This window comes from Palaemon carinicauda, chromosome 7 (assembly GCF_036898095.1).
Source record: "Palaemon carinicauda isolate YSFRI2023 chromosome 7, ASM3689809v2, whole genome shotgun sequence".
Taxonomy (NCBI): Eukaryota; Metazoa; Arthropoda; class Malacostraca; order Decapoda; family Palaemonidae; genus Palaemon; species Palaemon carinicauda.
Genome location: NC_090731.1, coordinates 171061260 through 171083149, shown reverse-complemented (window position 1 = coordinate 171083149; position 21890 = coordinate 171061260). Strand labels below are relative to the sequence as shown.

At 39.9% G+C, this 21890-nt stretch overlaps 1 protein-coding gene across 1 annotated transcript; it reads left to right on the top strand.

The window, feature by feature from the left end:
• The first annotated feature begins 870 nt into the window (after positions 1-870).
• LOC137643723 (adenosine 5'-monophosphoramidase HINT1-like) lies at positions 871-18405 on the top strand. Its single transcript, XM_068376426.1, has 3 exons — positions 871-1089; positions 10216-10320; positions 17948-18405. Exons 1-3 carry the CDS (start codon positions 982-984, stop codon positions 18110-18112), a joined length of 378 nt encoding a protein of 125 aa, XP_068232527.1. The 5' UTR covers positions 871-981; the 3' UTR covers positions 18113-18405.
• The last annotated feature ends 3485 nt before the right edge of the window (positions 18406-21890 follow it).

The following is a 21890-nucleotide window of genomic DNA, read 5'->3' as shown; positions in this document are numbered from 1 at the left end:
GTATTTTTGCCCAACTGACTCTATTACATTACTTACTTTACTTCACGACTTTCCAACTTCATTCCATGCCCTATGCTGCAGAGAAACTATACTCTATATAGGACCATTCGTAATTCAATTTATCGTATTCATACCAAAGTATTGAGCATTTCACACTGTATTTCTCGTTTAATGTCAAATATATTGAAACAATTTTTGCTTTATAATTTTTTTTTTTTTGTATTCTAAGAAAGGATTTAGCGCCTTTTGGAGCGCCTGCAACATATTTTATTATCATAAATGACATTGGCAACCCTGACATTACAGTTGACTGCTGCATAGTCAATATCTCCAGTCACTGCTGTTTCAATTTTTCTTTTCTTTACAAGAATAGATTACATATACGAAAGGATCTCTGGGTAAAGCGATGTAAATCAAAGTATTTAATTATTAAAAGTAAAGTTCCATGCGTTTTCATGACATTCGAAAAATCTAGCGGTTTCTGGGCTGAAAATGCCGGGTTTCAATGCTTGTCTGGCGGGTTTTAGGTCGTCTTATTTGGCATTGGCAACCCTGCTTCAGACTGCAGAGCACAGAGCAGTGTTGCCAGTTATGGGAATTTATCTCTAGATTAGGGGATTTTAGATGTCTGATGGGGATATTCTGTACAAATTCCTATGAAGAAAAAACAAAGATGAGTAAACCGTTATATTGTTGCAATTATTTTACTTGCACTTATATGAAATATAGTTAGTAATTTCCATATTAGTCAAGCCTAGATGATCAGAAGAAAATATATTTTTGGAAATGGGGATTTTTTTTAGGTTGTTTTGGGGATTTTTTATCATGACTTCTGGGGATTTTTAGACGAACCCATCTGGCAACGCTGGTCCAGAAAGTCAGAAACACTGCAGACAGCTGAACTTGTAACCGGTACGGCCAAATAACGTCACGTTACTGTCATTCTTCTTGATTTTGACGTTTCCTTTACTGACGGCAGCGATGTCGGAGGTAGAGAAGGCGCAGACGGCAGCCCCTGGAGGCGATACTATATTTGGGAAGATCATAAGGGGCGAAATTCCAACGAAATTCATACACGAGGATGATCAGGTAAATATAGTCTGCCAGTCTTCGTCATGGCGAACTGTCATTTGTTTTGTTTTTTTGTTATTCAATTTCTTCTTGTTTATTTAATCTAATCTGTCAATTTGAAGTTCTATTGACATATTAGACTTCATATATATTTATATGTAGTTGTCATTACTGTTAATTGTCCATAAACCTTATTTTATAAGAATGCCGGTAGGGCAATTGTTAGCTTATGCCTGTATGAATATTCAAATATGTCTAATTACATACGTATGGCTTTAATAATACTTTCCGTACGGTTTAAAGGCCGCTCGTGAATGGCTATGACCAAGGAGGGCCAGGCAATGGCTGCTGATGACTCAGCAGATAGACGTATAGACTCCCCAAATCCCCTATCCTTAGCGCAACGATGGTAAGGTTGCAGTGACCAAGGGAACTAACGAGTTTGAGTGGGATTGGAAACCCCAGTCTGGCATTTACCAGGCAAGGACACTGACCACTAGGCCACCACGGCTGTGTGTTTGAAATTTACTCTAGGGAGACTTTGTATATCAGCGGCCAGTTCTTGATGTGTTCATTAAAAATGGACATCAACTAACTTAAACTTTCCCCCCTAACCTAACCTACAAGCTGTATCCTTACGTAATGGGGGGCGGTTAACGCTCCCCTGCGACCCCCCTTACACTGCTGTTTTCTAAGTTAGACACAAGAATACATACAGATGGCCGCTATCATACATACACCCCTACTCTAGTATTACTTATGAATGGTAATTGGATAAAGGGGAGGGGTCATCTTCCCCCATCCCCTGAGCTAAAATGACACGGCTTCTTATGTTGGGTTACGTAGAACAGGAATGAGTGATGTTGACATGATGGTCCACGGGTAAAAATTTAGTTTTTATTATAGTTACAAACGCCAAAAGCTTTTCCACAAAAAAAACAGGTGTTTCCCCTTGTAAAACTTCCATTTTCTTAGAAATAGCACAATTTCACTGCAAATAAAAACAATTATCTAAGAAATGATATTAAGCGGCTTTAACGTGCGCAGCTCAGCATGTACTTCTTGCCAGTACATAGGAGCTTCCTGTTTTTCTTTTTCGGTGAGTGCACGGCAGAGCAAAAACCACTAGATTTAAAAAAGAAAAAAATAACCTCGTTCTTAGACGGTCTCACAGGTTTTCAGTTTATTTGCTGTAGAAATGAAGGTCAAAATCAGTGAAAGCACATTACTTACTACAGGAAAAACTATTGTTTCTGTTCAGAATGGTGTTCTGTCCGTAACTATAATTTTACCTAAATTTAATGGGGTTAAACTTGTAGGAAGCACACAGCTGGTGATTTCGGGATGTACAGTATGTATAATGACAGCCATGCCCCATAACTGTTATTTCCAACTCTGTTGCTAAGAATACAGCTATCTAGGGGGGATTGCAGATAAGTAGGTAAGGACATGGCTTGTAGGTTAGGTTATGTGGGGGGAGTTTAGGGTAAGTGGTGTTTTGTGCACATGCATGGAGGTCCTATCTGTCGTTGTACAAAGGCTCCTTGATTTCTTAAGATCCTGTCCACACTTCGCAGTAAATTTATAGAAAACACGGAACAACATTTTCTAAGTAAAAAAAAAAAAAATCTTACTTTAGTAAATGATGTGCTTTCAACAAATTTTACCTTTATTTCCACTGCAAATAAGCCGTTCTACCGTTATGGTCCCCTCCCCCACCTTCCCAAAGGGGAGAGGTGGGAACCTCGCATTTTGGGTGTGTGAAAACAGGATAGAACAGGATTATATAACATTTGAGATTTGTAAAAGGGTACAGAACCTAACAAACTCACCTACCTAGTAGGTCCCAGGTCACAACCCCTAGCCGGTGGGCAAGCCCCCCGGACCCCCCCTTCCCAGGTCACAAACTAAAAATACTGTAGAGTAATGAAACTCGCATGGATTAACGGCTATGTGAAAAGCTGGAAATTATTAGATTTTGAAAGGTTAAGGTCAAAGGTCACGGTCAAGCAAAATGTCCAGTTCACGTAATCAGCCATAAGTATGGACAATGTTGTCACAGAGACTTCAAACTTGGTTCATGTTTGAGAGTATTAAAATCTACGCCAATTAATACATGTTAAGGTCAAGGTCAAGCAAAAGGTCGAGAAATAAGCTGATGCGGCTGAGGTCTGCGCTCTACTGAGTGCCCCTCTAGTTGTGGATGATTTACTAGCTAATCGAACGTTGGTACTTATTTTGTTGTTATATAGCTTAACCCTTTTACCCCCATGTTATTTGGAAATTTCCAACCCTTAACCCCCAGGGGGTTATTTTTTTCCCAGCACATTTTGCAGTATATTTTTTTTAAATTGCTCTAAAAGCCTTAATTTTTGTCATAGAGAGGTCAGGTTGGTCTCATTCTCTTGGAAAATGCCTGAATTTTCTCAACAAATTATCAAGAATATGAAAAAAAAAAATTTCAATATTAAACTTAGCCGGTGATTATATAAGCTGCAGCTCTGCTGCCCGACAGAAAAACTCTACGCTCAAAATCCGCCAGCGATCGCTATGCAGGTAGGGGGTGTACTTCAACAGCGCCATCTGTCGTGCAGGTACTCAGTACTCAATGTAAACACAGAACTCAAATTTTCTCTCTGTCGTGCCACCGGCAAGACCTACTAAATTCGCTGTTGCTTACTGGATTGGTTTTCACATATTTTGGTGAAGTACACATTTCTAGTTTTGAGCTTTCGCTTTGCAGACGTTATCTTCAATACATCCTTGCATTCTTTTGTTGATTTTGGATTATTTGTTGACGACTTTGGATAGATTTTGAATTCCCCTTTGACTAATTCAAAATGGCTGACCCTTCTCAAGTCCCTAAGTTCAGGAAATGTAATGCTAGGGACTGTTCAAGGCGTCTTCCGAAGGCCTCTATCGATCCTCACACCGTTTGTTCCAATTGTCGGGATAAGACCTGTCAATTGGAAGATCGATGTGAGGAATGCGTTGGGCTTTCGGAATTCGATTTCATCGAATTCCAGAAATATACACGTAGGCTAGAGAGAGATAGAGTCAGGAGAAGTTCATCTCGCTCCGTTGAATTTTCCTCTCCTCATGCCCCACAACCTATTCCTTCCCCTGTAGTAGTTGCTCCTGATCCCCCTTCTAGCACTCAACAACCTTCGATGGCAGATATGATGCGTGCCATCCAGGCTCTGGGTGAGAGAGTCGAGTCATTGGCTAGTGACCGTAACCAACTCATGGCAGACGTCAAGGAGTTGAAGTGCAAGAGTGCAGTGGGTAGTGACAAAGTGAGTGGTAGTGTTGTGGAAAGTGTTGTGGATAGTGTTGCGCTTGAGGGTTCGTCTGTTCGTGCCTGTCGTCCTCCCAGTCCGGGACCTCTTGCAAGCTCCCAAGCCCAGGGGAGAAGCAATGTCGTACGACCAAAGGGTTCGAGAGGCTTTAATCAGCGAACAGACGTTCCCTCCGTGGTTTCGGGCGTATCTAACCAAGATCGCCCCACCCACACGAAGACGAGAGAGCCCATTTATTCCTCGTCTGCGGAAGAGGTTTCTCGAAAGAAACCATGGACCAAGGTCTCGCGGCCTCTTAAGCGCAAGTCGGTCCCTTCCGCGCAAGTCCAACGGCCCAGTTGTAGCCACTGGGTCAGTTCGGACTCGCTGCAGTCTTCCGACGACTGCTCACCTCCTAAAAGAGGCAAAGCGGTACCGCATCAGGCATTAACACCGTCTGTTGCCGCACCTGCTCCTGTAGACCCTAAGTGGTCTTTGCTGCAGAACATGCAGTCACAGTTAACGTCATTGATGCAGGACTTTCGTGCGGAGAAGGTTGACGCTGCACCAACCTCTAGCCTACAACCACCCACGGTTGTGCGTCCAGTGGACGCTGAGGCTACCTTCTCCCGCACTCCAGCTGTGAGAGTCCCGCCACCCATGCGTTCCAGTGTACCCTGCCAGCCGCATGTTGACGTTCAGCGACGCACGGAACCTTCCGTTGACGTTCGCGAGTTACAACAACAGCCTAAGTTGTTTTGTTTTGACGCGGTGCGTCAACCTCCGCAACCCAGTGTGGTTACCTCTACTCACCCACAGCAGACTAGACAGTCTGGAGTAGACGCTTTGCGTCCCCGCGCTGCTATGGTTGTTGCCAGTTCACAGACTGGGCAACAGTTCCATGACGTTGCGTCCGGTTCAGTCACGCGTGCACCCGTGCTGCCGGACTCAGCTGACCAGCCGATTCCTACTCCTTTGCCGCTTCCTCCTCAGTTTTCAGATGATGGATTCTCTGATGATGACGACGCTGCACACATTGACGACCCACATACGGACATCGACGAACCCAAGACCACGCAACCCTCCTTGGACTTTAGGAAAGTTCTTGCACTGTTCAAGGAGATGTATCCTGATCAGTTTGTATCTGCGGCCCCACGCTCTCCTCCGTCAGAGTTTGCTTTAGGCACGCAAACATCCGCGCCTGCCTTTACGAAACTCGTCCTCGCCCGCTCGTCCAAGAGAGCTTTACGAGTGTTAGGAGATTGGATGCAGTCCAAAAAGAACCTTGGGAAGACAGCATTTACGTTTCCCCCTGCGAGACTCTCGTCCAGATCGAGCGTCTGGTATGCCACGGGAGAAGTTCTCGGCTTGGGAGTTCCTGCCTCTGCCCAGGGCGACTTCTCAAGCCTAGTAGACTCTCCCCGCAGGCTAGCCATGAGACGCTCTAAGATATGTTGGTCTCCTTCAGACTTAGACCATCTGTTGAAAGGAGTGTTTAGAGCCTTCGAGGTTTTTAACTTTTTGGACTGGTGTCTGGGAGCTTTGAGCAGGAAGATCTCCCCTTCTGACAAGGAAGCTTCCTTGCTCATTATGTCCTGCATGGACAAGGCCATACGTGACGGATCCAGTGAGCTTGCGGCTTCGTTCGTATCCGGGGTCCTCAAGAAACGGGAAAACCTTTGCTCCTTCCTGTCAGCTGGAGTAACACCGTGTCAGAGATCGGAACTTCTTTTTGCTCCTCTCTCAAAGTGTCTCTTCCCAGAGGAATTGATAAGGAGATTGCTGCCTCCTTGATTCAGAAGGACACCCATGACCTGGTTGCGTCCTCTGCCCGCAAAGCCACCCCTTTGCCTACCGTATCTAGACCCAGGATGGACACTCCAGCGTCCAGATTCATTCCGCCCTTTCGTGGCAGAGCCTCCAGCAGAGGAGGTGCTCGTGCCGAAGGGAGACGTGGGAAGAAGAAAGGTACCAAGTCCTTTAAAGGCAGAGTCTGACTGCCACCTTCTTCAGACAGCAGTGGGAGCCAGACTCAAGAACTTCTGGCAGACCTGGGAAAAAAGGGGCGCAGATGCACAATCTGTGAAGTTGCTCAGAGAAGGGTACAAGATCCCGTTTGTCCGCAAACCCCCTCTAGCAACGTCTCCCATCGATCTCTCTCCCAGGTACAAAGAGGAAGACAAGAGACTAGCTTTGAAGCAGGAGGTGTCTCTCTTGCTACAAAAGGGAGCGGTAGTCAAAGTCCGGGACCATCAATCCCCGGGCTTCTACAACCGTCTCTTCTTAGTGGTAAAGAAGACAGGAGGGTGGAGGCCGGTGCTAGACGTCAGTGCGCTGAATGTCTTTGTCACAAAGCAGACGTTCGCCATGGAGACCACAAAGTCAGTTCTAGCAGCGGTCAGGAAGGAAGACTGGATGGTCTCTTTAGACCTAAGGGACGCATACTTTCACGTCCCCATCCACCCAGAATCCCAACCTTTTCTGAGATTCGTTTACGAAAAGGTTGTCTACCAATTTCAAGCCCTGTGCTTTGGCCTAAGCACGGCTCCTCTTGTGTTTACGAGGCTGATGAGGAATATTGCCAAATTCCTGCATTTAGCAGATATCAGAGCCTCCCTCTATTTGGACGACTGGCTTCTAAGAGCTTCTTCCAGTCGTCGCTGTCTGGAGAATCTAAAGTGGACTCTAGATCTGATCAAGGAATTGGGTCTCCTGGTCAATATGGAAAAGTCCCAACTGGTCCCATCCCAAACTATAGTGTATTTAGGGATGGAGATTCACAGTCAAGCTTTTCGGGCTTTTCCGTCGGCCCCCAGAACAAGTCAAGCCCAGGTATGCATCCAGAACATGCTAAAGAAGAAACGATGTTCAGTCAGACAGTGGATGAGTCTGATAGGGACGCTATCATCCCTGGAACAGTTCGTTTCGTTAGGGAGACTACACCTCCGTCCCCTTCAATTTCATCTAGCTGTTTACTGGAAAAAGGACAAGACGCTAGAAGCGGTCTCGATCCCCATTTCCGAGAAGATGAAGTCATCATTTACTTGGTGGAAGGACAGTATCAACCTCAGAGAGGGTCTGCCCCTGGCTGTTCAGACCCCCAACCACGTTCTCTTCTCGGACGCATCGGACACGGGCTGGGGTGCGATATTAGACGGTCGGGAATGCTCGGGAACGTGGAACTCGAATCAAAGAACGTTACATATCAACTGCAAGGAGCTACTGGCAGTTCATCTGGCCTTGAAAAGCTTCAAGTCCCTCCTTCAAGGCAAAGTGGTGGAGGTGAACTCGGACAACACCACGGCCTTGGCGTACATCTCCAAGCAAGGAGGGACCCATTCTATGACGTTGTACGAGATCGCAAGGGACCTCCTCACCTGGTCAAGAGATCTAAACCTTTCTCTAGTAACGAGGTTCATACAAGGCAATATGAATGTCATGGCGGATTGCCTCAGTCGGAAGGGTCAAATCATCCCAACAGAATGGACCCTACACAAGGATGTGTGCAAGAGACTATGGGCCACAGGGGGCCAACCTACCATAGATCTCTTCGCAACCTCGATGACCAAGAGGCTCCCAATATATTGCTCACCAATCCCGGACCCAGCAGCAGTTCATATAGATGCCTTTCTACTGGATTGGTCCCATCTAGACCTTTATGCATTCCCCCCGTTCAAGATTGTCAACAAGGTACTGCAGAAGTTCGCCTCTCACGAAGGGACAAGGTTGACGTTAGTTGCTCCCCTCTGGCCCGCGAGAGAATGGTTCACCGAGGTACTTCAATGGCTGGTGGACGTTCCCAGAACTCTTCCTCTAAGAGTGGACCTTCTATGTCAGCCACACGTAAAGAAGGTACACCCAGACCTCCACGCTCTTCGTCTGACTGCCTTCAGACTATCGAAAGACTCTCTAGAGCTAGAGGCTTTTCGAAGGAGGCAGCCAGGGCGATTGCTAGAGCAAGGAGGACATCCACTCTTAGAGTCTACCAGTCGAAGTGGGAAGTCTTCCGAAACTGGTGCAAGTCGGTATCAGTATCCTCGACCAGTACCTCTGTAACCCAAATAGCTGACTTCCTATTATACCTGAGGAAAGAAAGATCTCTTTCAGCTCCCACTATCAAAGGTTACAGAAGCATGTTGGCAACAGTCTTCCGTCACAGAGGCTTAGATCTTTCCAACAACAAAGATCTACAGGACCTCCTTAAGTCTTTTGAGACCACGAAGGAGCGTCGTTTGGCTACACCTGGATGGAATTTAGACGTGGTACTAAGATTCCTGATGTCAGAAAGGTTCGAGCCACTACAATCAGCCTCCTTTAAAGATCTCACTTTAAAGACTTTTCCTGGTTTGCTTAGCCACAGCTAAAAGAGTTAGTGAGATTCACGCCTTCAGCAGGAACATCGGATTTTCATCTGAAACGGCTACATGTTCTTTACAGCTTGGTTTTCTAGCCAAAAACGAGCTACCTTCTCGCCCTTGGCCGAAATCGTTCGATATTCCAAGCCTTTCAAATATGGTTGGAAATGAACTAGAAAGAGTCTTATGCCCTGTTAGAGCTCTTAAGTTCTATTTAAGACGAACTAAATCTTTACGAGGACAGTCAGAAGCTTTATGGTGTTCTATTAAGAAACCTTCTTTGCCTATGTCAAAGAATGCAGTTTCCTATTATATCAGACTGTTGATATGAGAAGCTCATTCCCATCTGAATGAAGAAGACCATGCTGTGCTGAAGGTAAAGACACATGAAGTTAGAGCTGTCGCTACTTCAGTGGCTTTTAAACAAAATAGATCTCTGCAGAGTATAATGGACGCAACCTATTGGAGAAGCAAGTCAGTGTTCGCGTCTTTTTATCTTAAAGATGTCCAGTCTCTTTACGAGAACTGCTACACCCTGGGACCATTCGTAGCAGCGAGTGCAGTAGTGGGTGAGGGCTCAACCACTACATTCCCCTAATTCCATAACCTTTTTAATCTTTCTCTTGAAATGTTTTTTATTGTTGTTTTTGGGTTGTCCGGAAGGCTAAGAAGCCTTTCGCATCCTGGTTGATTTGGCGGGTGGTCAAATTCTTTTCTTGAGAAGCGCCTAGATTAGAGGTTTTGATGAGGTCCTGTAGTATGGGTTGCAACCCTTGATACTTCAGCTCCTAGGAGTCGCTCAGCATCCTAAGAGGATCGCGAGGCTCAGTAAGGAAGACGTACTTAAAAAAGGCAGAGTAATTGTTCAAGTCGACTTCCTTACCAAGTACTTATTTATTTTATGTTTGTTATTTTGAATAACTGCTAAAATTAAATACAAAATCCTTAGCTCATAATAATGTAAACAATTAATGCTGGTCTCTACCCACCCCCCTGGGTGTGAATCAGCTTATATAATCACCGGCTAAGTTTAATATTGAAAAATGTTATTTTTATAATAAAATAAATTTTTGAATATACTTACCCGGAGATTATATATTAAAGGACCCTCCCTTCCTCCCCAATAGAGACCCAGTGGACCGAGGAGAAAATTGAGTTCTGTGTTTACATTGAGTACTGAGTACCTGCACGACAGATGGCGCTGTTGAAGTACACCCCCTACCTGCATAGCGATCGCTGGCGGATTTTGAGCGTAGAGTGTTTCTGTCGGGCAGCACAGCTGCAGCTTATATAATCACCGGGTAAGTATATTCAAAAATTTATTTTATTATAAAAATAACATATTATAGCATTTTTTTTTCAAGGACGTACCGGTACGTCCATGGGGGTAAAGGGATGGCTTTTGTGGAACGTACCAGTACGTCCTTTGGGGGTAAAAGGGTTAATTGAAATGTAAATATTTATATTCAAATTTATATCAGTATGATTTATTTTAATCTATTTTATTCCAGTGTGTGGCATTCAGTGACATATCACCTCAGGCACCAGTCCACTTTCTGGTGATTCCCCGTAAGCCAATTGACATGATCGAGAATGCTGGAGACGAAGATGAACAGGTAATGTTTAAGGTTTTTTTCTTTAGTAGTTTTCATTCACTTGTACATGGAGCTCTGCTCACTTAAGACCACATAGACAGGGTCAAATATCTTGACTCTCTTAGAGGTACAGTAGTCCGCTATTCTACAAAGCATCCTTATGGAATTATTGCTGGCTTTTAGAAATGCAATTGATAGGATTTCAAAGTTTATTATATCTAATGCATATTGTAGTTTTGAAAAAAAAAAAATTTCACATTATTTTGCTATGTGTTTTTGTTTAAATTCAGCGGAAGTAGGTATATTAACCCTTTTACCCCCAAAGGACGTACTGGTACGTTTCACAAAAGCCATCCCTTTACCCCCATGGACGTACCGGTACGTCCTTGCAAAAAAATGCTATAAAATTTTTTTTTTTCATATTTTTGATAATTTTTTTTTAGAAAATTCAGGCATTTTCCAAGAGAATGAGACCAACCTGACCTCTCTATGACAAAAATTAAGGCTGTTAGAGCAATTTAAAAAATATATACTGCAAAATGTGCTGGGAAAAAAATAACCCCCTGGGGGTTAAGGGTTGGAAATTTCCAAATAGCCTGGGGGTAAAAGGGTTATATAATATAACGTGGCAAATACTTAGTTTTATTTCTATGTTTACTATAGCGGATTTACAGATTGGCTTTGTTTCCCAATCCATGTGTGTTTTCTCCCAAGTAGAAGGTGAAGTTTTGCTTAAAGGCCACTGAAATACCTATAATGCACAACTTATGGGACAAACTTACTTTCATTGAGACAATAAGTGTAGAACAATGAAAGGCTTTAGTGTCATTACATTTGCTATTACACCTGTACTGAACTATGAGAAATACAGTGTCCCAAAATAATGTATACATTCTTTGGATTGTTACAACTTGTTCAATTTATTGTAACATGGAAAACAGATTCACAGGAGAGAAACAATGCACATTTAAAGATTCTTTGAGTTTTTCACTGTGAACTCTCAGAATCTTAGAATCTTTAAATATGCATTGTCTCTCTCCTGTAAATCTGTTTTCCACGTTAATATCAATAAATTAAACAAGTTGTAACAATCCAAAGAGTGTATACATTAGTTTGGGACACCCTTAGTTCTTGAATATTTTTCAACCATTCAGAGTTGAAATTCAGATTTCATATTGCTGGTCCAAATACTATGCACCGACAGGACAGTTAAATAATTGTATATAGTTAACAACAAAGTTAAATTACTGTTTGGTATACAGCAATGTATATGGCATATTTCATCTTAATTTCCTGTTGTGGTTAATACCACCTTTCCACCATAAGGCAGCACACTCGACATTACTTAAAGTTCTCTGCATTGTCCTTTGGCCTTAATGGCACCCACTTTTAAGTCTTTTACTTCTCATTCTTGTTCCATTTCTTTTATCTTGTTGTTCATCCACTCATCTTCCACATCATACGATGACTGCTTGCTATTCCCGCCTCTTGGTGTTTAATATTCTCGGACGCTTTTGTGCTGGGTCCTATAGGGACTTGCATCAATCAATCATTGTAATAAATTACAGCCTCATAATCTGTATTCATTATACAGTAGACTATAAACGCTATCAAACATTATTGTAGTTATATTGATGTCAGTTTTGATATTTTTACTGGATTACATTTCATTATTTATATTACCAAATATTGCAATCCCCATTTCTGTAAATGTGGGTGATTAAATGTTTGATGATTTTCCATTTACTGATTCCCATGACAATATGGTATGTATAAAACAATGCAAGAGAAGTGAAGAGAATGCACTATGCCGATAATAAATTGTTTCTATATATCATGAAGTAGCAATGAAGATTGTATTTTTGGTACAGTGTATTGACATTTATACCATTTGCTTATTCTTTCTGAGCACTAAGAGTTTTTGCTAGTTTTGTTTGGTTCAAAAGTAGAGCTGAATGGATAATATGATTGCAGGAAGGGTTTTACTCTAAACAAATCTGATATCACGATATTGTCCGGATTGTGGCCACCTTTGTACACTTTGTTACATCTCTTTGTTTTTCTTTAATGATTATGAAGATAGTAAGAAAGGGGGAAACAAAGTATTAACTAAGATTGCCTTTGGCCTTTTGTAATTATGTTTTTTATTTCTATTGAAAGGTGACTATTGTACAATATTTAAATAATAATAAGCTACCCAAGATCAGATGTTTATGGACCAGAGAGAGGAGAATTTGTATGATACAGACTATACTGGATATAAAACAAAAGCCCGGTACTATAAAAAGCTGTCATAACAAACTTTGGTACTTAACATTGGAATGTGTGAAGATGGAGCTTCGGACATGACGAAATAAATCCACGAATGTTAAAAAAAGCCGAGAGCACCACAAAAAATTTCACACTGACGAAGTCCAAAAAGAAGGATGTTGTTCAGGTGGCGCTCGCGTCGGGGCGTGGGTGGTGTGGCGCTGGTGGGCTGGCTAGGGCCTTTGTATCGGCCCATCCCTTTGACGAAGGAATTAACTAAATGGAAGACAACCTGTGAATAGTGGATTTCACGCGCCTTTGCTTTATACACGACACCCAAAAGGTGCTCGCGCGAGGGTTGTAACCTCAGCATTCCATGCTTTTATCTTTCTCTGGTATAATTGGAAGGTTTTATCAGAAAAGGTATATAAGAAGGACTCTTTTCACCGGGTGCCACAGGTCTCTCCCCAGAAATAGATTTTCCCTTCGTCAAAATCCCTTTTATATACAGTTACTGTATGTTATTTTAGTGTAGAGCGCCATGATACAGTTTTGTAGGAAATGATGAATGGAGAATTATTGATCTAAAAGCTCAAGATAGAGATGACTGGCGAAATCTAACCGAGACCCTCTGCGTCAATAGGCTTAGGAGGAGGAGATGATGATACCTACATTAATGAGCTTCTTTGTTAATTACAGTACAGCATTCAATCATTATTTTACGAGGTAGAAACAGATGTGAGGTCGGGAAAAAATTACATGGCCTGAGTCTATTAAAAGGAAAGAAAATGGGAAATTTTTTATTAGTTTTAGGGGTAAATTTTTATAAAAACAAACTTCCAGAAAGCCGCAATGTGAACATCGAGTGAGTAAAGAAATAAATTTATTCTAAGAATTCGGGTGTTTTTTTTTTTTTTTTTTTTTTTTTTTTTCTTTTTTCTTCTTTCTTCTCTCTCTCTCTCTCTCTCTCTCTCTCTCTCTCTCTCTCTCTCTCTCTCTCTCTCTCTCTCTCTCTCTAAGTTCAGAGGAATCGTTTGAGGTCTGAGTGGAACTTTGGAAAGTAATCCTAATCCAGATTTTACCATAGTGGGTATTTATTGCTTTTTATCAGCCTTACAGTCTGAACTTAGTTCCTTTTAAGGCTTGGAATGGTTTGACTGGGACTAGAATATTTGAAGTATCCTAGATCTTGCAATATTTGATTCTTCTTTGGTTGTTTTAAAGGTTTTTAAAGGTCGCTCATAAATGGCAGAGACAAGGGACGGTGACATTGCCCTAGCAATCAGGACAATGCCCTAGAGACTGACCATATATACATATGATCAGTGCCCAAGCCTCCTCTCCACCCAAGCTAGGACCAGGGAGGGCCAGGCAGTGATGACTCGGCAGATAGACCTATGGTCTCCCCCAAACCCCCCCAGCTTAGCTCACAAGGATGGTAAGGTTCCAGACACTAACGGCACTAACGAGTCTGAGCGGGACTCGAACCCCCGACTGGTAAACACCAGGCAGAGACGTTGCCAATCAGGCCACTTCCTTATAATCCACTAAATTAGACCAAAATATAACCAAAAGGTTAAAGTTTGGATGTCAAAGCTGCATTTAGCAGCCTTAAACCTAGTTGATAACCCGGAAAAAAAATCCACATAAATTTCAAGGTTGGACTGTTAGTAACGAATTTGCAAATTCTGCATAAGAGAAGTATCGCCCCGTTTATGGTGGGCTATTTATGAAAATCAGGGATTTTGAGTTATCTACTGTATCTGAGGATTTTGGCAACATTATAAAGAATAAGTTGACAAATTCTTAGTAAAGAAATTCATAATCTCAGAATAATTGGGCATTTTGTCTGACCTCATATGTATGCCAGGTCCTGTTTGCAGATGATGATGATTATTTATTTTATCAGTACTCTTCCACCATGTATTTCCATCATGAAAGCAATGGAGAACCTTTTTGGACTATTCAGCATCAATTAAAAACACAAGTACAAAGATCATAAACAACTTTGACCAGCACATCAGGAAGGAGAGGCTACAGATCTATGCAAATTTTTCAGTTGGCTGAACGCGCTTGGCTTTCTTCTTGCGACACCCAAATCTCTTCCACTGGGTAGGGTTGCCACCTTGCACTAAAAGTTTAATTGGCTACCTTCCAGTTACGCCAAAAGAATGTCCACATAAATATCTCTGTTTGTATTAGGGAAAAATACAAATTATCTCCAAATTTGTCATGTTAACTGGCATCACAGCTAATGACACTATAGACTGTGATAAAGCTAATGAAGTTGGGAGAAAGCTTCAAATAGAGATGGTATGCAAAAATTTTGCAGATATTACTTTACTATGAAGTACCCTGCAAAAGTTTTACGTCTTTTTGCTATGACTTCTAACATTTCAGTGAAAGGAGGAGCTTTGATAATTGATTGGCAATAATGTTAGTCTTAGCTGTTTTTCATTTGGGTCAGAGCTAGAAAACTTTATCCTGTTTGAATTTGTAAACTATACCCCTTCTCTCTTTGACAATTTTCATTGATGACTCAAATCTGTCCTAGTCCAGGGGTTAGAGTTATTCTAGCTTATCATCATGGAGAACGTCCCCCCAACCGTGAGCATCATTGACGGGGCCCACAGGCTTCATGCAGTGGTCTGGCCAAATCCTTTTGATCATGAAGTGGTCTTGCAAATTCCTTTTGACATATAAAGGCATTGTTGATCTGTTCATGAAACCTAAAATATTGCTATACTCGGGAAAAATTATCATTGCTTTCAATGGCTGGAAGCAGACCACCAAAATGATCGAGCAGTGCAGATGAACCATGGCAAAACATGTGCAGATATGTACTTGATGCTAAATGCACAGAAGGAATCTCTGTTTTCACAATAAGGCTGCTCTCATTAACAAAGCTCTACTACTGAGGGTAGTAAAAACAAATCAAGCTCCAGCGGATGCAGATCTCAACGTTGCATTAGCTGCTATGGTAGGGTGTGACACCACTAGTACTCCCTTTGGCATTGGTTAGAAAAAATCCTCATGTTTGTAAAATTCAATGAAGATTTCCACTCTTGACAGTGGCCTTTTGACACCAAGGAAAGCTGAGGCTTGATAGATGATGATCTTAATGTTGTATAATGTGAAAAAAAATTGTCTTAACAATGCCAGGTATTTCCTTCTCAAGCTGATTATTGCTTGCAGGGGACTTTTCTTTAAAACAGAACTTGTTAGGCTTCCTCCAGCCTTTTCCTTTATACCTACACAATAAAAAAAGAGGAAAGTTTTGCAACAAAAATTTTTACTTTATTATCAAAACTAGTAACAAAGGAAGTTTTAAGTTCCTTCTCCTGAGATTTACAATCGCCTATTTCCAGTTCCAAATGCTTCAGAATGTTGGTGTCCAGTTTTTCATGTATCTTGACCCAAAAATTTCTAGTACTATTTAGATTCATCGTGGCGAATCCTTCTACAATGTTAGCTGCTTTTCAAAAGAGAGATTGGATATTTTCAGTCAATCTGTCAGTCACTTATGTCCATAGCCCTCTTCACATAGTTATAAAAGGTATCTCGGGTTATGTTTCAGGAGAAGATTTATCAGTTTAGTAGCCGGTGTTTCAGGTTATGCACATTAACTAGTCATTACTACAAAAGTGATGATTCCTATAACAAAGTGGTTACATATTTTAGGCAGGAATCGGATTTCTTTTGCTTGCAGATGAATGGCTGACTCAACCATACTCAAGAGGTCTTTTGAACCTGTTGTTTAGTCATGGGACTGTTGTAAAGTTTCAGAAGTCTTCTTATTTCAATTCGATCAATTTATCATTTTGCCAACTTGGGAACACAGATAGCCCAAGTTCTTTTGCCGACTTTTCTGCCGGTGAAGAGAGAAGAAACTTTCTGAATCGGGTTAAACTGTCCAAGACATCTAAAGTTACGTTAGCCCACGTAAGACCACAGTGACTTCTCCCTGACAAGCGTAAGATGGTGTAGTGTAGCCTACACACACACACAAAATGTGACAAGAAATGTAGGCCCATACAGTATATATAACGGAGTAGTGGTGACATGAAAAATGTATAAGGAAAATATTGTAAATAATATACAAGGGAAGCATTGTGAAAAATAGTATAAAAATTATAATGGAATGGTGAATATCTGATGTAATATTTATGAACTGCATGTCCCATTTTCTTCCCTGAATTATAGTTTAATATCCTACCTCATTTTCCATTTTAGTTTACACTGATGTAGGGTACTTTATTCCAAAATAAAATTTTACCCAATTTTTTTTCATTGTATTAAAATTTTCATAGTTTACAAAAAGTAGATTAAAATGTTTTGTGGGTCTCAACTCTTGAGCACTGTTGAAGATAATGTACTCAGTTTTGCTTCATTGGTTTTGCTATTTCTTTTTCTTGTTTACGAGTTTTAACATATTGTAGAATATGTAACATTATATATCGCTGGAAAAGAAATTTATTTTGTTATACAGTTAAAATGTTTTGAAGTCCTCTCTCTAATAGTTATTTGTACTAAGATGAGTAAAGTAGAATGTCTCAAAATATGGCCCTGGGTTAGATTGCAAAATTCCTTTGTGATTGGTTTGGGACTCGTTATCACTGCTAGTTGTGCCTTTGACCACCAGAATGCTAGAAGTTCCTTTGTTCACAATAATAGTTGTTATTTGTAAGTCATTACTATGTTGAGTAGATGCTCTGCCCATAGTCCATTAATAACATCATTTAACCATTTTACCCCCAATGGACGTACTGGTACGTTTCACAAAACTCTTTTGACGTACTGGTGTGTCCTTGCAAAAAACTGCTATTTACATTTTTTTTTTGCATATTTTTGATAACTTGATGAGAAACTTCAGGCATTTTTCAAAAGAATGAGACCAACCTGACCTCTCTATGACGAAAATTAAGGCTGTTAGAGCAATTTAAGAAATATATATTGCAAAATGTGCTTGAAAAAAAAATGCCTGGGGGTTAAGGGTTGGAAAGTTCCAAATAGCCTGGGAGTAAAAGGTTTAATTTAGATGTGCACTGTCAGTAGTAACATTACAAAGTACAAAATCTGATTAAAAGTATTTCAGTATGACAGTTTTAGTCTTGTGAAAATATCTGTCAGTTCCATAGATATTGCACGTGAATTATTTTCTCGACGAGTGTGATTCCAACCAGCAATTTCCCCTGACTGAGTCTCTATCCCTTATAAAGACTTTTCAGGTCTAATTCATAATGCATGTCAGTACTTTGTTTGACAAAGATATCTAAAGGTATTCAGAAAAAGTCGTTGTCTAATTGCTGGAAGAAATATGTAGGCTATATGTGGTGTTAAAGTTAAAAACTTTATAAAGCTCATTGTGTGTTCTTCTCTTCCTACATTTTCTCCACAGCTACTTGGACATTTGCTGCTCGTTGCTCGTAAAGTAGCAAAGGAGCAGGGACTCGACAAAGGCTATCGTCTCGTTGTCAATAACGGACAGGAGGGTGCTCAGAGCGTGTATCATCTGCATATTCATGTTATGGGTGGTAGGCAAATGAAATGGCCTCCAGGCTAACGGGTTATGATGATATCAAGAGTAATTTACCATAATTTTTTTTACCAAGTGGACAAAAATTTTCAATCCAGATACTCATTACTTAGAGCATAGCAAAATTTATAAACTTTCCCAAGGATTTTTGCACTTATTTGCCAATTTGTTCAGTTGAGTTGCTAGCACATTATAATTGGTGCCACATGCTATTAGTTAATGGTACTATCTTTGAGGATTTTATAATGTGCCTTTTGACATCGTCAATACAGTAATTGGATGTTGATTACTTTATATGTTCTCTGATTAGCTGATAATGGTTTTTGTACTGTGTACTTCAAAATTAATGTGAAGAATAAAGTTGAAAATCATCTGCACATTTTATTTCGACATTCTTTGTACTAAAAAGGGCTTATTAGTCGTAATTTGTATTTTATATAAGCTTATCTCATGTAGTTATCATACATAAGCTTATAAATACTTTATCCAGATCAGTGAGTTGACTTTCTTAACTTTCATAATGCTGGTCCAAATCCTTTGTTTTAGATGAATCAAAACTTGAGTTGTTATCCTTTTGCTATATGACTGTATTATAAGTTTTGGTTCGATTATGAGATCATGGTGAGAAGATTTATTTCAAATCTCACGAACCACTGGAGAAACAAGTAGCGTGCCATCCTGTTCATCCCACACGCTCCACCTAAGACCGTCCTATAGTCCTGAGTAACTGCGGATGCGTCACCACTCCATTGCTAGCCAGGTGTTCATATTGCTGACTTTTATGCTGATGGAGGTGTAATAGTGAAAGAGAGATATAGGGAAGGAACAATCTAGATTACATGTGGTAAATTTGACCACCAACCAAGATCATATTAAAAGAAATTTGCCTGAACAAAAAAATAAGCTTTCTTTTATGCCTTGGACTTTAAGCTGATCATGAAACAGTTCCAGAGGGGGAATCATGAAGCTTACCCAGTTGCCTCACAAGATTAACCAAATACAAATATGTCCCTGTCCCTAGATCAAAGAAAATGTGAATCATGATCACCCAAAACAACTTTTTAAGCACAACATCGTAACTATTGCTAAAAGAATCCGAAGACGTTTTAAGTTACTAGAATAAGTATAATAAAAGCAAAAAGCCAAACGGAAAACTATCAGCAGTTTGTGTACTAGTCAGTATAGAATAAGCTTTCGACTTGCCTTTCATAAGTCAGAAAAACAATACCTGACTAGGCTACATTAGAACTTTAGATACCATGCAGTGTGAATATGAAATGTGTTTCATATTAACCAAATTACTTCTTTCATGTCAAGGAATAATCTACATCTAGAACTGATAATCTGGACCTTACCTCACTTAGGTTACTGACCACTCAAAAGTAATGGATAGATATATTAATAATATTTTTAACGATATCAATTTAATTATAAATATTTTATATACTGCATGAGTCCAAATATTTTAAAGAATTCATAAAGATATCTGTTACAATAATCAATAATTAACTTGCTGACGGGGACAATGTCAGAAAATCCATTGTAATCAATGCCCTGTCTTGGTAAGAAAAGGCTTTTAACATAATAGAAGCAAATACCAGCTTTACTCATTAGGGACAAACTTATACTAAGAGTAGGACGACTTCATAAAGAACCTTTAAGGTTTAAAGGTCACTCATGAAGGGCAGAGGCAAAGGACAGTGACAATGTCGTAGAGACTAACCATACTGTATATCCGTACAGTACGATCAGTGCCCAAGCCCCTTTTCCAACCAAGCTAGAACCTAGGAGTGCCAAACAATGGCAGCTGATGACTCAGGAAGTAGACCTGTAGGTCACCATAACCCTATAGAGGCTGTTTCTCTCAATAGCAGACTAAGAAACCATTTTACATATGAAGAATGCTCTCTCTTCTTGGAAAAGTCATCCTTCAATCCTTTGAGATTGAAGCTGATGAGTGGGTAACACTAGTAGAGGTTAGAGTTCCCAAGATTAAAGCACTTTATAAATGTTTGTATCAAAACTAATTTTAATTGCTAATCCTCTTTCAGTTACTTTTACCTGTAGAGATAGTAATAGTAAAATCCTAGATTCTGCAGAAATAGTTCTCATAATTTCCAAGCTTCTATGGAGATAGCTCTCATAATTTCTTAGATTTTGCAGAGATAGTTCTTGTAAATTCCAAGATCCTGTAGAGGTAGAATTCATAAATTCCTACATTTTGTAGAGATGTATTTTTTTTGGTGTATTTGATTAAGTAATAGTACTGTACTGTATTAAAAGTTGTATAGTAAACTATGTTTGTAATTCTAATAATGATGACAATAAGAGGTGTGGTAAAACTAAAACAACTAGTATTAAGAAAAAACTTTATTAATATTAAATCAATAATGTACATTATAGATATGAGTTGTTTTACCTGGTGTTGAGAACTATCTATGTCCCATGACTCTTTCTCAAGGGTCAACATTTTATATTTATATAATATATGAATTGGTAGATATTAATCTTTGTCATTTGCATTGAAATACACTATTCCTTACGTAGAGTACTCTGTACATCACAGTAAGGAAGATACTATTGATGAAAACTGGAGGCAGTGATATGTATTCTAACTTTGGTTCTTAAGTGTTTGCCCAAAGTCCTTTTAGTTATAAAAAGTTCATGATGTATGAATTCAGGTACATACTCTTATATTTTAGAGAAATTAAAATTTATATATTTATGCAAGTCTCGGTTCACTTCTCTGGGAATTAAATATAAATATATGTTTTTCTCTGAGATTGGTCGAAATCAAATTTTCACTTTCTAAACTGTGTAAAATCTGTCTTGTAGGTGGAGAAGCTCACTAAGAAAATAGTAAGTTTAGAAAGAAGATATTTACATAACACACAGTAGATTTAGAAGGAAGTGATTGAATCCCTAGCCCATGATAAGAACATTCAAATCGTCAAATTTTTAGAGATACGAACCTGTGTGCAATAAATAAGAAAAAGTTTTAACTTGGTTTAAAACTACTTTATTATATATAAATAGATATAGTAATTTTTGTTACTGATGTAGGATACCTCACTTGTGATAGAAAAACCAGAAATATGAGTGGGTGCCCTAGTTAATTATGTTGAACTTCAGACTTTTTGACCTAAGAACCTACTTAGGCTATGGAATGTATCTCGTTCTTATGAAGGGAACCTACTGTAATAGAATATTTTAAAATCCTTCGTATGGTACGTATCTTATTCTTATGAAGGGAACTTACTGTAATAGAATAGGTTGAAAGACATAACACCATTTTGATCATATATCTTTTGAAATCTCATGTGGAATTCTGTATTTGTGACCAATATATAAAAAGACTTTACAGTACATGTATTCTGTTTTAAGCATATGATGGGAAAGGAAAATTTCAAAAGGTAAATATACAAAATTAATGAAAGGGGAAATGTTTATGAATAAAGAAGGTCCTCAACTTTCAATCTTAATGGGTTCGAAGAAGCTGTAAGTTGAATTTCTTTACCTTTTGGCCTATACTCAATTTTTTTTAATGAGGTGCATTTGCGCCGACTCGCAGCGGTGCCCTTTTAGCTCGGAAATGTTTCCTGCTATCTGATTGGTTAGAATTATCTTGTGCAACCAATCAGCGATCAGGAAACTTTTCTGAGCTAAACGGGCACCCCTGCGAGTCGGTGCAAATCTGCCTCACTAAAAAGAATTGACTGTAGGTAGGTCTAACCTGAATCCTATGCCTATGATTTCCAGCTACAAAAGTCAAGAAATAGTCAGGTTTCGTATGAAATAGATATCA

Bases quoted from the DNA above. Each gene is read 5' to 3' on its own strand.
- LOC137643723 (XM_068376426.1), top strand. From the start codon at position 982: ATGTCGGAGGTAGAGAAGGCGCAGACGGCAGCCCCTGGAGGCGATACT. The intron at 1,090-10,215 runs GTAAATATAGTC...ATTTTATTCCAG, and splicing joins TCATACACGAGGATGATCAG to TGTGTGGCATTCAGTGACAT. The intron at 10,321-17,947 runs GTAATGTTTAAG...TTTTCTCCACAG, and splicing joins CTGGAGACGAAGATGAACAG to CTACTTGGACATTTGCTGCT.